Source organism: Centruroides vittatus, unplaced genomic scaffold, assembly GCF_030686945.1.
Source record: "Centruroides vittatus isolate TY-2023 unplaced genomic scaffold, ASM3068694v2 contig_1381, whole genome shotgun sequence".
NCBI classification, from domain to species: domain Eukaryota; kingdom Metazoa; phylum Arthropoda; class Arachnida; order Scorpiones; family Buthidae; genus Centruroides; species Centruroides vittatus.
In genome coordinates this window covers 407,740-430,048 of record NW_027120867.1, presented here as the reverse complement: position 1 = coordinate 430,048, position 22,309 = coordinate 407,740, and the positions used below count along the sequence as shown (strand labels likewise).

At 26.3% G+C, this 22,309-nt stretch overlaps 1 protein-coding gene across 1 annotated transcript in view; it reads left to right on the top strand.

Annotated features, from left to right (window-relative positions):
• Positions 1-15,716, top strand: part of LOC136990922 (RUN domain-containing protein 1-like) — a 39,485-nt gene extending 23,769 nt beyond the window's left edge. The window contains exons 5-17 of the mRNA XM_067289393.1: positions 473-580; positions 1,602-1,754; positions 2,160-2,250; positions 3,435-3,487; positions 5,252-5,347; positions 5,420-5,559; positions 8,919-9,024; positions 9,727-9,822; positions 10,172-10,282; positions 11,833-11,925; positions 12,034-12,131; positions 12,202-12,296; positions 14,464-15,716. Of these exons, the coding sequence (XP_067145494.1) occupies positions 473-580; positions 1,602-1,754; positions 2,160-2,250; positions 3,435-3,487; positions 5,252-5,347; positions 5,420-5,559; positions 8,919-9,024; positions 9,727-9,822; positions 10,172-10,282; positions 11,833-11,925; positions 12,034-12,131; positions 12,202-12,296; positions 14,464-14,570 (1,347 nt within the window). The 3' untranslated portion in view covers positions 14,571-15,716. The remainder of the gene's footprint in view (positions 1-472; positions 581-1,601; positions 1,755-2,159; positions 2,251-3,434; positions 3,488-5,251; positions 5,348-5,419; positions 5,560-8,918; positions 9,025-9,726; positions 9,823-10,171; positions 10,283-11,832; positions 11,926-12,033; positions 12,132-12,201; positions 12,297-14,463) is intronic.
• Positions 15,717-22,309: the final 6,593 nt, after the last annotated feature.

Here is a 22,309-nt window from a genome sequence, read left to right as displayed (position 1 = left end):
TTAGACCAGTTGAGGATTTTTCGGTAATTCTCAAGGCAGCCATTTTGTGAAAGGGATAGAATGCAAAAAAACAGATCTATCTCATAAAGTAGTCTGAAAAATTTGAATCAAAGTCTTGTACAGAAACTTACATTGCACACGCGACATTAAAGAACTTGTACAATTACAAAAATAAAAGATAATGTACAGCCTTTTGTCACTTTTCAAATGACTATTTAGTTCATAGCATTTTTTTTTTTTTCCAGGGTTTAAAACTGTTATACAAACTTTTGTGGATTTTTCTAGAAACCTGTTATATTTAATATTTGTGTATTGTTTTTATTTGCATTAAATTTCAATTGATTTACACTGGTTTATAGTGTAAATCAGTTAATTTAGATTATTATTTTAAATGTAAAACTGTACTATTTTTTTAATTCTAATTATCATATTTGAAATCAGTTTAATAAATTGTTTGAAATGTCAATTGCAGACTGAACAGGAGCATGAAGAGAAATTAGCCCAACAAAGAATTAAGCAAAAAGAATTAATATGTAAACTGAAAAATCAATTAGAAGACTTGGAACAGTATGCATATGAGGTAATATAAGTGTAGATTATTTAATCACATATTCTGAACAAATTACTGCGTGTAGATGACGAAAACGAAAAACTTTACACATCTACACACCGTAATTGGTTCAGAATATGTGATTAACTATATCCTGGTGTGGTGAGTGGTTGTGTAGATTATTTAAACATTTAACCTAAAATTTATTTTATGATTTTATAATAGAATTAAATACAATAGATGCCCACTTATCAGGAAAAATAGAAATGGCTGGGAAGTTTCTTATTGACCATGATTTTTTATTTTAATATAAATTGTTTAAATTGAATTGTTAAATGTGTTCTAATTGCAAATAAATCTTACATGTTTATATAAAAAAAGGCACAAATTATTTTATGACTACTTTAACACAAGAATGTTTGGGAACAACACGGGACAGGTTAAGGAAATTTTACCATCTTTATATTGATTATTGAATTGGAGCATTAGTGAAACTTCTTCTATGAAGCTTACAGTATTGTGTTCATTCTCAAAATCCATTTGATAGATTTTGATTAAACTTTGCCATTTTCTATTAATTGCAATGCAGAATCCAAAAATGCAATAAAAAATGGGGGTCTACGACGTCGTTTTCGAGATTCAAGATTGTTTCACAAGCACGCAACAAAGTGATACCACACGAATCACACAACAAAGTTGCACTATGTTTCACAGTTGCTAGCCCATCTTGTATGAGCTTTATAGAATCGAGTTTATTTTCAAAATTTAATAGATTGATTTTGATAAAACTTTGCCATTTTCCATTAATTGAGATGAGGAATCCAGAAATGTAATGTGGATTGATTTAAATGTAAAAAATCCAGCAACAAATTGCTTAACCTTCAAGGCAACATTTAAAATGCTGGTGGCACAATCTGTTAAGATATTTCATTTAAAAAACTTTACATAAAATTACATATTTTAGACATTCTATCCAACTGATAAAATCTATATAAGAGCATTTATGTTTAAGGAAGTTTTTATTTCATAATCATTAGTTTTTTAATTTTAGACTGGAGAAGCTGGAATGCCTCAAAGTATGATTTTGGAAAGACAGTCAGTTATAATTGAACAGTTGAGAGGAAAATTACCAATAGATTTTGAAATCGGGGATCAAATGAGTCCCGAAGAGTTACGAATGCAAGTTGATAAAGCAATTAGACAGGTAAAATTGATTTTAATAGTATTTAACAGTAGTATTTAAGGATAATTGAAGAATATACCAGTATATAAAGAACTTAATCAAAAATGTATTTAAGAATAATTTTTTGATGAACAGAAGATTTTGGATTTTCTATTTATTTATTGAATATCAACTTTATAAGAAACTGTGTGTATTTTTTATAATTTCAAAGATTCAGTTAAACATCTTATTTAGTTTATAACAAAAGAAATTAAATGTTGTTTGATTGAGTTGATATAATTGAAATTTGTACTGAATTGTGCTGGTGATAGGTTTAAATAATTTAAATTATTAATATTTCATAATTAAGAATTTTAACATCATACTAATAATACTAACATTTAATAATTCTAATCTCAAACTATTTTCTTACTAACACCTGTAAAGTTGGTTAATCCAGTAAAAATGAAAGAACAGTTAGTAACTCAATTGAAGACACAGATATCTGACCTAGAAAGATTTATTGAATTTCTCCAAGGTAGGTTCTAATGTAATTAAGAACTTTAATAATTTTAATGCTATATTGAATCAAAAATGATATTAATGTGATTATTATATTTTAAGAAACTTTAAAGTTGCATGTGGCATTTTTCTAATTGATATAGAGTAGAAATCCATTTTGCCTTTAAAATATATATCACAAAACTCATTTATCACAATAAATTAGTTGTGTACTAATTTATTTACTCAAATATAAATTAAATTAGATGAAACCTTAGCACAAATTTTACTAATTATACATTGATGAATAATACATCAGTATTAATTGCCTGATCGAATGATAAGACCATATTAATTGTTGGACTAAAACTTAGCTAATTAATTAGCCAAGTTCTAGTTCAATAGTTAATCTGGTCTTATCATTTGATCATTAGAATAATTTAGATTTGGTTGTCTTTATGTATTTATAAAGTTTTTGATAACTTATTAAGTATTCAAAAATTTCTTTTAAAGTTAATAATTTTATGATAAAGATACAATGATCAGTAATACCTAAACGATGATCACAAAGAAAAGATTTTTAACAAAGATTTATGAAAAACTTTTTTTTTTCTTTATATGTTAAATATGGTACTAAGTTAAAGAAATCAAAATGTCAGAACAGAAATATTTTCCAGTTTAGAAATTATTCCAGCATAAACTTTCAGTAAACAACTTGTAGAACTTGGCTACAATTAAAAAAATAGAACATAGAATCAGTCAACAATAAAGATTTTTAAACTGAAGCCTGTTTATTACTGTAACATTTAAATAAAAAGTTACTAATATATTCACTTAGTGCAATTAATGTTTTAATTTAAAAATTACTTTGTAGAGTATTTAAGATTAAGCTTATGATTTGGTTTTCTTGTAATTAAAAAAGGAAAACTCAAGTTTCAATTTTTTTAATTATAAATTTTCAAATAATGGAAAATAATATAAATTCTTTGTATAAGAATATTTATTAAACAAAATAAATTTTAATAGGAATTTTTTGTCTTTATAACAAAAATACTTGCAAGTAAACTGAGACTAAAGTATTCCTGAATTGCTTATTTTTTGTTTAAAAAAAATTCTAAAAATTTAAATTTTAAAAGATTTTTTGTAAACTTCCATTAAACATTTCACAAACTATTATAAAGTTATGAAAAATATTTTAAGTAATTAGTTTTTCTATTCTAGGCAAAACAAATGATGAAGGTCAACATTGTACTTGTAACTGTCCTGTTCATCATGTAAGTATTATATTCTGTGACAGTAAAACTAAAAGTAAAACACAGAATAGTTTCATTTTATTTGTATTTGGTAATATGTTTGTTAAATATAAGTTTAATATGTCAACTGCCAATTTATTATTAATAAAATCACTCTCCTGATGCTATTTTGCTTTTTTATATTTTATTTTGAAAAAAAATGGAAAAATTTATATAATAAATATTCTGTTCTGTGATGCTACAATTATTTTTAATTCTTAATCCGGGCACCCACTATCCATTATTCACATTTATTATTTTTTTTTATGAGTATGTTCGTATTAGATGTAGCCAGACTACATTTTATGACATAACTCGTAGGAGGCATGTGTCCTAAAAGAAACCATCACGTATGAGTTAATTTGTAGTTGGCAGTCAATGTGTTAATTTCATCTGACAAATATATTTTTGCAAATAAATTTGTGGAATACAAAACATTAGAATTAGCAATTAAAATGAAAAACAGTATGTTTTAACAAACAAATTTGCTCTTATTAAAATCAACTAGTAATAAATGAATGATAAGCATGAGAATATATAATACTTTAAATTTAGCAATTAATAAATCAGTTACTATATACATTATACCATATTTTACGGACTATAAGATGCACTTTTTTCTTAGAAAAATTGCCTCCAAAATTCAGGTGCGTCTTATAGTCCGTAGCATCTTATAGTCCATAAAATATGGTATAATGTATATAGTAACTGATTTATTAATTGCTAAATTTAAATTAAATTATATATATATATATATATTATTAAAAATGAGATGTAAATGTAATATGATTTGTTTTTTATATTATATCTGTGAAATGGTTAAACTAAGCCTCAATTTTTGGAAAAATCACTGTTTCACCACCAAAGAGCACCAACCAGTGAGGTAAGAGGATCAAGCTAGGACATTTTCACAAAAAAGAATAGTATTTTTACAAACCTACTGGAATAAACTGTTGTGTTAACTGCAAATTTTTCTCTTTTTAAAAAATTAAAAAATATTACATGACTACTTAATCAAATGATTAAATTGAATACTTAATTGTAACAACCAGAGCAGTTTTCCAGCAAGGATTAGTTATCTGATGAATGTTTTTGGCTTAATTTTGATTAAATTGAAATGTATTACAAATTCTTAATATTTGGTTTTATGAATTTTTTATATGAACTTGAAGTTTATATAGGAATTTTCTATCATTCCTAACAAGATTTTACTATAAATTATTTTAATTATATACTAAATTGTCATAATTATTGAATTATAATCTGAATTGTCATAATTATTGAATTTTAATTATATAGTAGTTAATATAAATTGAATAAGAGTCTAGAATTTTTTTGTTTTACAAGTCTTACCCAACCAATTGTAATTTAACACTTAAGTTTTTGATTCCAAGAGCAGAGTTTTGTTTACATCTGTATCTACTGCTTTACTGTTTAAAAATATAAATTATATTTTTACTTAATCAGAACAACAAAGACAACATTGATATTGTTAGTTATAAATAAAAAGTTTAACATTAAGTTTTTTCCTGGATTAATAACAAATGCTTAATTGGTTATTTTAATTCGTTGGTCTTGTATTTTCCATCTTTACTTGTATTAAATTTGTATTTATCTTGAAAATATCTGCAGATGTCAACATTAGTTTAGGTCTCTACTTGGAAAATGTAAAAATTCTTATTATGGGGGAAGTAATTTACTCAGATATGTATTAAAAGATTAAATGTTTAAATTGTTTCCTTTCAGAAATCACTGTCTGTATTAGATCATTCAGATTATTCTGGTGAACATTTTGCTTCTCATCATCATAGAAATCAGTTACATGAATCATTGGAAAATAAAGTAAGTTTGGAAAATCTTTTGAATTTATTTTGTTATAATAATGTAAATTTTAAAGTCTCAATATTTTTACAGAAGTTTAATGGTACAGTTACAAAAATAGTAAGAAGAGCACTAACATTGCTTCAAATGTTTGCCATTACTCAGTTTGGGTGTGGAAGCAGAGCATTTGAAAGAAATATGTTGAAGAAAACAACTAAAGGTTCTCATTGGGGGTAAGATTTCAGTTTACTCATTTAGTGCTGTTGTTTAATAATTTTTATAAATTTAAGTTTATTATAATAAAATATATATATGAAGCTATTTATTCTGATTAGATTTAAATAAAAACAATTATAATATGTGCAAGTCGTGGTTCAAATTAAATAAACCAAACAAAAACAATCAGATTTAATCTGTTATTTTATTTGGTTTAGCATTGAATAAATATTCAAATTGTTTTTATTTAAATATATTCTCCAATAAAGTATTTAATATTAGGAATGCACTGATTATAATTGCAGACAAGTGAATGAAGATGTTATGTTACAATCATTTAAAACCCAATTGGTCCTCGTGGATGAAGGTATATTGTATGTGTCACAACCTCACAACCATCGCCTTCAAAGATTTCAGAAATTAAATGGCATTGTAATACTCTTCACAACACATTATTTGGATATGTTTACATTAAAATAAATATGTAATAAAAACTTGAACATCAAATCACTCAAAACTGATTTTTGTAACAATACCTTCATTCATTATCGAATTAATTGATTATCATAATTAGTCTACTGTCAGTTTATGTACAAGGTACCTGTTCTTGATTTTATACACTATCGTGCATTATGCTAGTACTAGTTTAAAAATATGTGCAGCATATTTTTAAAAAAATATTTAGTTTAACTACAAACAAAAAATGTTCAGTTTTTCATTAATTTACATACTTGTACAGTACATTACATTATCCTTTTTAGTAAAAATAAATTGCTTATATATTTTGATTTAATTTTGTATGCATCATATATATTCTTTTTCATGATATGAAATTTTAAGTAACATAACATGAATTAAAAAAATGCAAGATTTGAATTTATTTCAAAATGTATTACATTTAATTTTTATTATAGCTTGTGAGGTCTATCACCTTTTATTTTGGAGAGTTATCTGCTCAGTCCTAAGCAGTTGACCTGTTTTACCTTACCTTAACTCTCACATTAACCCTCGCTTTATTTTAATGCCTCTTTGTGAAACATGAGGCATTAAAATAACATGAATGCTATGTCCAACACACATCAGAGAGGTCCAACACACATCAGAGAGGCCCACACACACACACACACACAATTGTTAATGTTTATTTTATCTAAGATGGAGAATACATTCATTTTTCTGTACCTGAGAGAGAGAGTTACAAGCAAATGAATACCTTTATACACAAAAAGTTCTATTGAAACAAGTCTTGCAAGTTCTCTTCAATATTTTCATTGGGTGGCAATGAAGAGTTGTGGAAAGATGGATACTATTATAATGGGTCTTGAACTTTATTGGCTTCTTTGATGTTTGCATCCTAAGTGATACTGCTTCACAGGAGGGTCTCGTCTCACATTCTCTTTTGCTTTCTCATATTTTCATCAGTGATTTTAATTGATTATTTCTTTATTTAATTTATTTATTTAATCTCTCTTTATTTAATTGATGATTATTTCTAGTCCAAATTTGGGAAAAAAGTTTTTTTTTCCCTCCAGTGATGACTAAAAATGTTGAATAACAACGTGTGTCATCATGGTTTGGATGATTTTAATGGAAATATATTGATGGATGATCCAGATATAGTTTCTTTGTTTCTTATTAAATAAAATCTAAAGAATAAAACAATAAACTTCAAAATTAAAGTTTATAATTTGGCAAATATTTTGGAAACTTTGCACAAACCTTTCTTTTTTTCCTAAAATTTTTCTCATCATTTTTCAAGCTTATGGCTTAAATTATTGGTTGTTTAATATGCAAATGATACCTTAAAAATCTAGTAATATTATATCAGTCAGAAGAAACTTAAGTAGTGAATGTGTGAGAAATTTAAAATGAGGTTTTTCAATTATTTTAATGTTGCAGTGGCTGATGATGATAGAATAGTGAAACAGAATACTTTTTGACTAGAAGACAATAAAACATGCTTTCATTTTGTCATAATACTTATTTCATATGTATATAATGCAACAAATCCAAAAGTTACAATAACTTTACAATAAATTGAAAGATAAGTATTATTTATGAGTTAAAATAAATTTAGAATTAATTTTGTTTGTAGATTTGTTCTCATCTCTAGGTCAAATTATATTTTAAGTTGGTTAAATTTAGTCTGAAAAATAAGCTGAAATTTGGCATTTATTTGATTATAACATTAAGCAGCAAACTAGCATTGATTGAATAAATACAAACATTAAATCAAGAATATCTAGTTACACGATTCATCAATTAATCAATTATAATCTCACAATTATTGATTGACCAACATTCATCTTATTTAACTAATTATTATATATTGTAACATTCAAAATTATTTTTTCACTAATAAATCAGTCTTTAAATAAATTTAGAAAGCTTTTAAATATCTTGTGCATTATATTAGATATCATGAATGCTGCTTCAAAAAAATAATTAGAAATACTATCCTTCCTCTTGTGTAATTTACATTAATTAATAAGATATTTTAAAATTATAGAAAAGAGAACAATTTAAGTACATTAAAATGCATTTTTTTTTTTTATTTTTCTGAAATATTGTAGACTTGAAATCTTTTGGCTCATGCTTATCTGACCTGATTAGCCATGTCTTAAAGTTTTTTATATAAACAAAAATACAAAATAATGATAAAAGTATGAAGTGATCATATTTTTATCATTTAGTATTATTAAATATTAATAATGCATAAAAATGCAATTGCAAACATGGATTATTTTGCAGATAATGTGTCATGGTAATTATAGGCATCTTACTGGCTTGCTTTTGCTGTAAATTTTGTATCAAAATGTTACCACATGTATAATAAAAATCACAACTGAAAAATAACCCACTTGTGGGATGCACTTGACTAGAAATGCCTTATTTTCAGTCTTGTGTTACTATATCTAGCTTTTTCTTATCTGGTTCAGTTGTTTGACACATTAATCCATATAATCATGGGTCTATTGCAGGGGTCCCCCAGAGGTCAATAAAAAATTATTTGGGGGTCGACGAAGAGACTAAAACTTACAAATTTTGAACCGAATCTTGCTAAGGATCATCAAGCTTATCCATCTCATTGATTATCAGTTACAAAAATTATTATTAACATATATGCAATAAATAAAAATTAAAAGATATATATTAAAATAGTAACAGCTTTTTTTTTTGCTTGTAACACAAACTTTTTGGTGGGGGGTCGATGTGAGGTTTTGAAAAGTTGTAGGGGGTCGACAATCAAAAAAGTTTGAGCCCCAGTCTACTGTATAAATAAATGAAAGTTGTTTATATAAACTTTAATCTAGTTTGTTAATGGAAATCCGAAGTTTTTCTACTGAATATAAATAAATAAAATGTTTGTTTTTAGTGATCTGCGTGCTCAATTAGAAATAGTTATCAATCAAGTTATAGAATTGGTGGAAAACCAAGAACCACCATTTGAGGACAGTGACTATACTAGTGATTCTGAAGATGTAAGTATGAAAGTATTAATTAATTTTCAAAGTTAGTTTACTGTTTTTATCAATAGAATTAGCTTTATTGTGATAACATTAAACTGTAATTTTAAAACAAAAATTACAATTACAGTTGAAAAGATTGAATTTTAAAAAAGTTTTATCTGTATAAATCTTATTAAAATATCATTTTTAACCAAACTTAATGACTTAAAACACAAATTTAACATTGTTTACTTTAAATTTAGCCATCAACATGTATAATAATGAATTAAGCATTTTAAACAATTTGGTACAATCGAAACCGTGTTGTTTATATTTGGTATACTGGCACAATGGAGTGGCATTTTCTTAATCAACACTGGGCGAGTTTTCCATCTTTATTTAGTTAGTAATTGTATTTTAAGTCATTAATTTTATTATTAACTTTATAATTTTCAATCTAATTATTTTTAATTTATTAGAATGAATTACATTAACATTGTGTTAATATCATGAATAATTGTAGATGTTGTTCAAAAGCAAAATGATTTTATTTGTGTTTATTTTTATAATTTTGAACTTTTTTAGTTTTACATGCTTTTCTAATTAGCTTGATCTGTATTTTTGCCCTGTTTTTAAAACTATTTAATTACTATAAAAGTTCTTTCTAATGCATTTTAAGATTAAAATTTAATCTTAATTTTTATAATAATTAGGTTTGCTTTAAAATTTTTAAAGGCACCTGTCATACAGTGTAATGAAAAATTAACTACTGCAGTCAGGAAAGATCTAGCGGCTGCAATAAGAGATCTCATGCAACATGGATTAATGCCGGTAATAAAAAATTTGTCGATTTAATAATTTACAGAATATTTTATGATGATAATTTGTATTAATATCTGTTAAAATGAAAACTTGAGTTATCCAATGCTTATCCAAACAATGAACATTTTATTAAGAAAATATGCCTTCCGAAGATTTCTACATTGTAAATAAAACAAAACAAATATACAAAATCTAGTCAATGTATTAAAAGAAAAAACGTTTAAAATATTATAAAATTAGAAATTAAAAAGTAAAAGTTTTATTTGCAATACATTTAAATACAAAATTTTGATTTATACAGTAATTAATATTCATTAATTTTGATTAAATATTTAATTAATATATATTAATTTTAAAGATAGGACAAAGCTCCAGTCTGGTCCCATTGGGCTGCTTTTTTTCTCATTCATCATCAGTAGTAAAATCAATGCATGCATGGGATTTAATCATCGAATATTATGATCTGAAAGTATGTACAAATTAAGTTTTTTTATAAAATTATGATCGATTAAAGTGATTTAAATTACATTTTATATATTATTTCTGTTAAAAAAATATAATTTAAAAATCATTACAGTAGAATCTGTTTATTATAATCATGAATATTGTAATCAGTAATTTAATTAAAGATTGAACAGGACCTTACCCGAAGGACCAGTGGACACTTCTGGTATGTCCTGGAAACATGCTTGTAACTCTTGACTGGGACATACCAGCAGTTCCTGGTTGGTCATGATAGCTTCTCACATCCAGGGTGGATGGGATCATCAGAAAGTCAGGAAATTCTATTTCATTTTCTGTAGTTAAAAGTGTTTAAATTTCTAGATACCATTCTGAGGAAAATTTTCTTTTTAATAAAAAAGCAGTTGCTGTTTTAATATTAACTAAATCTAAATGCAGTCAAACTTTTATATAACAAAGTTGTTAAATCCCGAAAAAAATTTTTTACGGGGAAATTTCATTATACAGAAATTATACTTTTTGATAAATAAAGTATTATTTTAATGTAATTTTTTCATAATTTTCCGTAATTTAAATTAATATAAATGTAATATACAGTTATAATGTAGTAATGAAGCATAATTTTAAGTAAGTTTACATTAACATACTTTAACTATATATTTGTAAAAGAATTGTAATTCTTTCTTGCACAAAACAATGAAAAAATGTTTTCTCTCTGTAATATGCTTCACACTTATTAAGAGCATTATAACTGCTTCATCTATATCAATGTAAATGCGTGTTCTAGCATGTTTTCCTGTAGGTCTTCATCATTGACTAATTCCAGAATTGTTTATGATTTGTTGTTATGGTTGCTCACAGGATCTCAAACTTTGCTGCAATGTTTTTTTTTCCAGTCTTTATCAACTTCCTGCAACACATCATTAAATTTTTAGTAATGATTAAACACTATATTAACAGTTCTTCAAATTCCAACTGGACTACTTATTAAATAAAATAAAATCTCACTAACCTCAAAAATTAGTCCAGCAGTTGTCAAAATTATCACCTTTCTAATGTTTTTTGACATTTGTTAATTGTACATTTTGGATCTAATCTCTCCCCTTTCCTTCTTTATAACTGTAGCCATGTGGGAGTAGATCACATAATAGCTAACAACCAGTATTTTTCGTACCTGCACTGCAGTTTTACAAAGGGTTTACAAATTAATACCTGAAATTGAACCTAAATTTGAACTCTATTTAAATGGAGTAATTGACATTTAATGGTTGAATGTCCTTACAAATTAAAAAAGAAGTTGTTATATAGAAATTTAACTGTTATTTAGAAGCAATTTTACATATATTTTTGAATGAAAGAGCAGTGTACAATGCAAAAATTTGTTATATGGAGGTATTTGCTATATAGAAGTTTGACTGTATTTGTTAGTATAATTAGTCATAATTAAAGATCATGTACAATTAAAAACTTTTTGTTTCTTATCCATTTAATAAAATCACAAATACTTTTAAGAATAAGTTGCATAGTTTGAAAAAAATTCAAATTTATTATATATAGAATGGTAGACAGTATAATTCATCACCAGCAAGAAAATTATCGCAAAGTTTTAATTTAGACATTGTAGGAGGAACAGCAATCACTCCTAAGCAGGTAATAATTTATCTAGCTTTTAGATTTATAAGTTATATTGAAAAATAAAATTATTGCATATTTTAGAAATTTATTTTAATTGGTTATTAAACTTATTTAATTTCTTAGACATTATTAGGTGCAGTTGATAACATTATTACTACACATACGCCACTAAAAAGGAGTGCAGATTCTCATTTTAAGGCATTTATAAGTGCTGCTCTAAAGTATGTATTTTTTCAAATTATTTTGTGTATTAAGAATTTTTTTTAATTAATAATGTTTATAATTTAATAGTGAAAAAAAATTAGTTTCGTGGTTAAGATTAATCTTCAGGACTAAAGTACTTATAGACAGATTTTATCAACCTTGGAGTTATGTTTCCAGAACAGGTAAATTTTGCAATTGATATAATTTTAAAAATAAAGAATGATAATTTTCAGTCCTTTCTGTCAATTGAATGTATTTTATCATAGTGTAAAAAATAGGAAAAAAATTTTATATTTGGTAAAAATCCTAAATGCAGCTCCATACATTTAGTATTTGCTGAATGCTGAGCAATACTGAGGCCAATACTGAGTAGTGTAGGTGATTTAGTGATTAAATCATCAAATCATGTCTCCAGTCAATTTGAGTCATTTCATCATAAATGATTCTTGATTAATATTTGATATTTACTGTTTCCCCACTCCTTGCAGGTATATTGTGCCAAATAAGCAGTTACTTTGCAGTTGGCAAATACCAAATGTGCGGAGCCATCTTAATATGAATGAAAATATTTATCCGATATCCGAAAGAATCATCTGTAATCTTTATATTTTAAATTTTGTTTGAATGATTATTCGATATTTTGGCTTAAATTGATGATTGACTAAAAAAATAGGAATAGTGTAGTAAGCTATTAAATATTAATTCTTTAAGATTCTGTAGTATTTTCTTTAATTTATTTCCTATTCCTTTATCATTATAAAAATCAAAGGTTAATGTTACCTTAGGTAGCCGAGATGGTGGCTCGTCTCTGATCCCAGCAAGGAAACAGTGGGACACACGTTCTAACCTAACCTAACCTATTCAAATAAATTACCAAAATTATTAGCAATCAAATTATTAGAATAGGTTAGGTTAGGTTAGAACGTGCGTCCCACTGTTTCCTTGCTGGAATCGGAGACGAGCTGCCATCTCGGCTACCTAAGGTAACATTAACCAAATCGAATGAAAATACTTGTATACAGCAGGTCTTTGATTTAACAGACTAATTAGAGGAAAGTTGTGTCTACTATTGCCAAAAGTCCATTAAATTAAATGTTTTAAAAAACTAAACATTTTAGAACATAAGGAATATTTAAAGCAAATAAACTATATATTTTTAAATTTTTTTCAGAATTAAAAAAAATATCAATTTCAAATTCAAATATTTATTAGTGAAAGGGAAAGATTTCCCTGTTACAGGGGATAATCAGTGGTGTAGCGAACATAACTGGTGTCCGGGACACTATACTTTATTGGCACCCTCTCCTTCCTCCAAAACACATAGTTTGTCTTGGAGACCATTTGGGTGCCCCTCTGCAAGTGGCGTCCTGTGCATGATAGACCCCCTTGCTACGTCACTGACGGGTAATACATATAAATGATATTAATTGACAACTTTAGTTTACAGAGGTATTATATCAATAACAAAACAATCACAATTTAACAGAGCCGTACAGTCATTTTACCGTACATCTTTTTTTTATCAATCTAAACATGAACAAAATAAGTAAAAAAGGCCGTATTAGAATATTTAAGTTTTATAAAGATTTTTATATACAATTAATAACATTAATTTAATTTTTTGAAATTTTTTTCATGATTTTAACAAAATAATTATATGTTTAATACAGATCCTTTTTATCGAGATAGTTTAAATTTATTTTGAGTTCAAGGGGTGAATTAGTTACATATACGTATGATTTCATATTGTTCGCACATACTTGTAAGTTCTTGACGGTTTTGTAGTAGGTGGAATGATGAGAAATCATCACATTGGCACAAACAACATTGGGTATTTGAGTCGATGTAGGTATTATTAACAAAGAGAGAATATTTGTTAAGGCTAGTTGATTTCTTTTGCCTTCTGGCTTAGTGTGATTTAATGGAGGGCTACCACATTTAACTGGAGATTGTTGCATTCTTATTGATGATAGTAACCATCAAATAGAATAGTTTTCACAAGTATAAATCTTTTTTCATGGTTTAAATTAATCAGAAGTGATCGGTACTTGGGCTTAATGCGAATAATGAAGTGCATCATGAAAGTCACCAACAGCCTTGATGGTTCAAAAATATCAATTTTTTAATTATAAAGAAGAAAAATTAGAAAAACTCATTTATATTGAGGCATAATGTATAAAACAAGAGAGGATATGTACTGTAGATTGGATACATTTAAATTTTAGTCATCAGAATTTAAATAAATTTAAACTTGATAATTTGGTTTATAGATCTTAGTTTGGTTAATGAAAATATTAAAAATTTTGATACTTGATTTTTATATTTTAATTTCTTATTTTATTGTTTAAGGTTTTGAAGATTCTCTGAAATCTTTGGATCGACTAAATCAATACGACTTTGATCTTCCCGTCGACTTGGCCGTAAGACAACTGCAGAATATAAAAGATGCCTTTTGAAATTCCTGCTCAGTTTATTATATACATACAATATATAGTTATCAATATATAGTAAATTACAAAATCCAAATGTCACAAGAAGAGATCAGATGTTTGTGGTATAATTACTCCTATCTCTTATAAATGTATGATTATAGATATAAATAGTGCAGTCGATGTTGTACATAAATATATGTTTGGCTTGTAAATTTTGGAAACATTCAACAAAATCATCAATTTCCTTCAGGAACTATTAATTAAATATTTATAATGATAACTGAAATATATTTAATACATATATTTATTGAAAAATATATATATATGATGACAAATTTACATTAGAAAAACTTCTTAGATTTTTCTAATTAAAACAATTAGAAACATATGATATGAAAGTTTTTTGGAAGCTTTAATCTTGTTTAGGAAAATAAAGAGTATATAATTATATTAAATTCCTGTGGAATAACACTGGAATCCTTATAAAGCTATAACAAATAAAAAAAATTAATTATTACATATTTTATATTGAATTAAAATTAATTGTTAACTTTAAAATATTTGTAATTAACAAATATACATTCACTGTTACATTCTTTTTATTTAAAAATTAATAATTATCTTTGACTACATACATGACTTACAGAACAAATTTTTTCAAAACTGTATATATAACATTAATTTCTATTATTTATAACTTAAAATTATTGTTTGCTGGGATTTTTCTGTGATAAAAACAATACAAGTTTGTTATTTTATACATATTCCAGTTGATTTTTATATTTTATATTGATGAAATATATTGTTTATGTAACACATGTAAACATTTATTTTATAAATGGATAAAATTTCAGTTTATTACCCAGCTTATAAACTTGATTTGAAAAATAAATTATCAAACAGTTGTTATACCATCATACTTTATTATGAATGTAAATTATTAAAAACTAGAGAAAATTGAAGATAAATTCATGAAGTAATAATAATAAATATAGGAAGGTTGATTTTAGTTCTTAACTATGTGATATAATTACAGGTATACCTCGCCTTATGTCGGTAATTGGTTCCAGGAGAGGCGACGTAAGTCGAATTTACTTGTGTAGTTACGACATAAGTCGAAACTACGGTGGAAAACTCCAATAATGAGCACTTAAAGACCACTAAATAAGACAACAACACAGAAACACAGATGTTTTCGTGTTTCGTTCTCTAGAATTTATGATGACTATATTAACATTTACTGTAAATGTACATATTTTAATATGATTTTATGTGCTTTTAACGCTTTTCTAGTGATATTACGACTTCAATATTTGTGGCGGACGGACGTAAAGTCGAATAAAATGACTTAAACTAGATTTTTATTTTTCCATATACTTTTTTGACAAACGACGTAACTCGAGGTATACCTGTAAATGTTTTTTTCTTTTTTAAAATAACTGATAATTTTTATCATTATTTTAAAAATGCATTTTTTGTATAAATACTAAAATAAATTAGCATTTAATATAAGATAATTTTATATATCTTATTACTCCATTTTTAAATTTTCTTTAAATACATTTTTAAAAATTTATTTATTTCTTCTATTTATGTAAATAAATGTAATGGTTTTTGTAAATAAAGTATTAGTTAATACTTTTAACTAATACAATTATTTTAATTCAAAATTAATTTTCTTCAAAGTATCATTTTTAGATCATATTTTGTGATATTAGTTGAATACTAATTTTTCTTTTGTTTGTTTATACATAAATGTATTCTATAAGCGTCTGTAAATCTTCAATATCTACAGACACTTATACAAAATTTGTTTATTTTGGATAAATTTCTAATATATTAGGCTAAGAAAAAATAAATTTTGTTAAGTACATAATTTATTTTTTGGTATTACGCAGAAGATAGTCGATGACAGTAAATAAATATGACTGTATCTTAAGTTATATCCATTTAAGATAATGTTTATTTATTCCGATTACTTTAACTTTTTTTTATTAAATATGTAATGTGATAAATGAAGTTTTACTCTCTTATATTTATATTATTTGTTGCACAGAATCAATGTAAATAAAAAACACCTAAAATTGCTTTTCTAAATTTCAAGTATTGGATCATTTTGAGTTAATGGAAAAACTTCTGTAAGTATTTAGTAATTTTCAGAAGTTAAAAATATAAATTAAACAAAATCTACTTTTTAAAATGGAAATTATATATAATTTTTACAATATATAAAGAATAACCTTAATCTACAGTTAAGTAAATAATCTATTTTAAATAATTCTTATATGTATGTATAGTACATGATACATAGGTGTTATTTTATGAGAATCCTTTATTATAAAATTCAAAACTTTCTATCAACTAGGTTACAAAGATAACGTTTATTGCATAGACTCCAGACTAATGCATTTATTTTAAAATTGAACAAAACGAAAATTAAATGCAATAGATCAAAATTATAGCATTTATAATACGTTCTAACATAAAGTTAAGTACGTATCTAAAAATTTTTGACCAGAAACATTAAGAAGTAACAATTTATGCAATATAGAATCCGATAAAGTATGGTTTTCGTTTCGATCATCAATGGATCTTTGCAAATTACGAAGAAAGGAAAATAGTAATTTTTGAAATATTAAATTAAAAAATGCAACACGAATTTTCGAGATACACAAAATATATAATTTACAATTTCCGTACATTCTGATTGCGGCTTTGCTACCTTTCTAACATTGGTAATGTCCTTTTTAAAGAATTATTTAAATTATATTGATTCTATGCAACTTCTTATATGAAACTGCTATAAATTTCTTGTTTAAAATTTATAAAACGTTTTAAAATAACATGAAAAGTACGAGAATTTGTTTAAAATATCAGTTCTGTCGATAGAAAAATAATTAAATTTAATTTTCATTACTAATAATAATGTTTTTATTATTGTTAGAATTCAGTTAGTCATTTCATAAATAAATTTTATATTGTATAAACTAAGTGTGAAATGACATAGAACTCACTAGTATATAAAGAATTTAGAGATTTCTCATACTACTATAAACCGATGCTCATCTTACAGTATTAATTCAATAACTCTATGAATTACTGCTAACTTTACAGCTTGTCCGGCATATTGTTATTTATCACGTGATTTGAAATCGTAGCATCTGCGCGAAGGATCGTAAGACATAAGTACCTTCGAAATCTCTCCGAAAATGAGATGATTTGCATGCCTCAAATGATTGTGTTTCCTGCTTAAGAGCCTGTGCATTGGAGGATTACATAGGCAATCAATTGCAAGCATCAGGCATTTTTTCTGATGCTAAAAGAATAATAATTGTTTGTGTCAATTAAGCTAATCTACCATTACATATAAATGCTACCTTATAAAATAATGAAATCTTGACATTATAATAGTTCAAAATTTACTAACTGTTGTAAATATGAAAAAAGTTGGAATTTTAATGCTTCTTTATTCAGTTAAGAGAATAATTACAACTTTCTGAAGTTATATTCAAATGAAATTCTTCACATATTTTAATCATTGATACATTAATTTTTTTTTCTAATCCAAAATGTTTTGGGTTATATTTATTAAGATATAACATATAAGCTAATGTTATTTGTGAAACAATAATTGAAGCGACTATAATATAATAAATTTAATTATAATTATTACATTATATATTATTAGAGATTTTATATAAGCGTTATCAGTAAACATAGAGTTACTGAATTTCAATTATTATATTAGCAATAACATTTACTTAAGTAACAAAATTTCACAGTTGTTAAGCTTAAAAATACGAAATTTATTTATAACTAAAACTAGCGAGAATGACGATGTTATTTTGAAAGCTTTAATTTTTTAATATTCCTCTCGAATTTTTGTGAAATCTCAATTTAATATTTAAACTGCCGCGATAGGCCGACCGAAAGGAGGTCTGGACTTAATCTCCGATTTAGACACTTCTTACAAGTCCGGATCGCATCGTATTTGTGAAATGTTGGGATAATCCGATTTCAAACTCCATAGTCGATGGCTGGTGCAAACCTCGAGCTCGATCTCCGCCGACGAGGAAATTTTTAATCATGAGAATTTCAGATATACTTTTCATTGTACAATTTTCAAAAAAATATACAAAACAAAATTAAATATTTTCACTTTATTGTGTGATAACTGTTATACTATGGCTTAATATATTTGGGTGATGTAATATACAAGATCATTACTCCTTTGAATAATAATAAAGTGCAAGAACCTAAATTGTAGCCTGGTATCGTAAGGCTCAAAGCTATGTCTCGTTTAACTCGTGCGAATGCAGCCGTGATTACAATTCGTAACTTAAGAGTCGACCCACCGTTTATCATCATTGGGGATAGAATCTATTCTTTTGTTTAAAAAGAAATTAAAAATAAATCACCACAAAGATTTGTTTCTTTGAGTAATAACTAAATACATCTAAGGCTATAATTTTATTTAGAATTTATAATGAAAGTCAAATCATTATAATAAGATGTGGTTTTGTATCAGTTTTTAGGTATATTAAGTCTAGATCTTACATAATTGGCCTAATGTATTTTAATTTACATACATAGATTTTATGTAAAATAAACTTCTTTGTTTCAAAGCAATTGTTATAAGTTTGGTAAAATGTACTTATTATTATTATTGATTAACGAAAAGAATAGCATATACGGAGTAATGTTACCTATGGTTCCAAGATGGCGGCTCGTCTCCGATCCCAGCAATCAGAAGACAGGGAACAGTGGGAATGCACCTTCTAACCTAACCTATCCTAATAAATTACCATAATTATTAGAATAGGTTAGGTTAGAATGTGCGTCCCCACTGTCCTTTCTTCTGTTTGCTGGAATCAGAGACGAGCCGCTATTTTGGAACCATAGGTAACATTAACCCATATATTAATTCAAAAAGTTAGTGTTAAACAGGAATCTTATGAACTGTGTGTAAATTAAATTTTTTTAAGACTAATTTAACTAATTGTATTTCTAAACAAAACAAAAAAAAAAGGCAAAAAATCAGTAATTTCTACTACTATTTGTAAATGAAATTTGAATAATTGTAATTAGATTTAGTTTGAATCTGTAAAATCCAATTGGAATATTTGTTTTATTTTGCGAAACTTTATTGTTAAATCCTTTTCATTAAAAGTAATTAAATTGTCTTTTTTGAAAGTTTCCGGCTTCATTTAATTATTTTTTTTAATTAATTATGTAATATATTTTACTTATCCGGTTTTTTTTAATATAGAATTTGAGGATTCGGATTTTATGCACGCGCGGCCAGACTTATATACATTAAGGTTGAAAAGCTTTATTTTATAAAAATTAGGAGAGGATTTATTAATTTTAAAATTCAAATATTCCAATGGATGATGCACATAAATGTAAATACATGTTTTCTCAGAAGTAATTTTTTTATTTCTAAAGAAAACGAAATAACTAAATATATTTACAGAATCAATAATTGTTTTAAAATGTATGTTTTACTTGTATTGTTGTTTTTAAATAAAAATTTAACTATAAAATATATATATAATTGTTTTAATATATCGAAATTTTACTCGACTGGCAGGTTGCAATCTTTTCGACTGTCTCGGAACACTTCCTCGAGCAGTGCCACGGCGTTCTTTGCTTTTAAAGGTTGTTATTGGTCGAGAAATTAAAATGTGGCTGTAAATTAATGCAAGGTTATTTTTCAATATTTTCAGAAACATTTTTATATACTTTTTAAGTAAAAAGTAATGAAATGATCATTCTTACAATTAGATCTAGGAATGTATTTAAAAAATTTGTTTTTATTCCTATAAGAAAATTTATAACATGCAGTCAAAAATTAAACTGTTGGCATAGATTATTCACGTCATTGTCTTTAAGCTCCTCTTGCAGCTATACATTTCTGACATCAATTTCTGTTGTCAAAGCAGTTCTGGAAGCCCGAAGTCTTAAAGACATCACAAAAAATGAAACTTTCAGTTTCTGGTTAACGAATATCTAACAAAGAAGGGCGTAGCAATGCTTTCTCGATCTCTTTAATTCCTTGATCTTTCCCTCGCAGACTTTTTCTCTTCCTAAAATGAAAGAGAAATTGAAAAGTTGCAGGTTCCAATCAGTAAGTGTAAATTTTATTCAGAAAAAGTGCATATTGATTGCATCTATATACACAGTACACTGTACCTACATAAGCATTTATCATCAGTGGTGAATCTGAGAGACTATGCATCTTGATCACTTATGGACTAAGACACATATTACACTAACTGCTTGCTAACAGTGTACTTATACTGTATCATTGTAAAGTTTAATCAGCATATTGATTATTGCTACTACTGTTTCAAATTTCTTCACAAATGGTTTAATAATTTAGGATCATCTTATACAACAGACGAGCTAATATTATGAAATTTGAACCTTGTCTTATACAGAGGCTGACTTATCTGCCAAAATATACGGTAATATCTAGAAAAGAGCTGTCCTGCCCATTCTTAACAGACCATATTATTAGCACATGTGATAAATATTAATATGCAAATATGTAGTATTATGTAGACATAACTTTCAATGCATATATCCTTTATTATGCTTATATATATATATTTTTTTTTTAAAAACTATTATTTTTTGCAACGCATTTCTTTAGTGTATATTTTCAATTAAACAATTAAACGAAAAATTGCAGCCGTAGTATGATTAAAAATTATGTATGATTAAAAATTGCAATTTTTAATAATTTTTAATTTTTAATACTTTAATTTTAAAAATCGTGTAATTTCCGGTTCAGATCGGAAGTTCTTAAATACTTAATCGGGCATCCGGCCTGAGCCTTTTGTATATCTCAATTTTCATCTAAGTCCGTTCTTGAGATTAAGGACAGTGGGAATCTACAGGTCTGTAATTTGAAGACTGCACCTAATAACATAAAATCTACATATTTATATCTATAAATGAGAATGTTTGTTCGTTCGCTATACACTCTTAAGCCGTTCGATTAATTGATACGAAACTCTGCAGTTAAGTTTCACATACTTCTAACATAGATAATGTTGTACTGTACATCCCACCCCAAAATATCTATTGGATTTCTATAAATCAATTAAGTTTTATCTACATTTGATTTGCTGATCTACACATAGTGCAATCTGTTTGCAAAAAAAAGTTAAAAATAATAAACTAAATATAATTCATACAGAAAAGGATATAATTAAAAATAACAAGTATTCTATTCACTTAATTACTGTGATAATGATATAGTGCGAAGTAGACCCGCTATATTATTACTTTGATGAGTATCACATAGTATTCACACGGAGTCGAAACAGTTACAATATTTCCAGTTTCTCATAACACTTACGTGCATCCAGTACAAAGTGTTACACTGTGAAAACTATATAAGTATTTAATTTTCTACATCTAACAGCTCGGAGGGATTTTTCATTTCTGAATGGTACTTTCTTAATTCTAATAAGTGCCCACCAGTGGGCTCGTGGATCCGTGGGTTCGTGCATCACCGGCATGCCGGCCATGGTCGGCCATGGTGGGTTTTCTTCGCGTTAGTAACACCTAAATTGGGGCCAGTTTTCCATAAAAGTCCTCCCGAGAGGCATTTTCCCCGGAAGATGGCTCACGTATGGCGTTGCAGTAATCAAATAAACCAATTCTAAATTTCTCTATAAACTCTATTTACGAGGACTTCCCACGTAGTTTACAGGCATTCTGATAATGTTCTTAAAATGGGTTTTACCCCA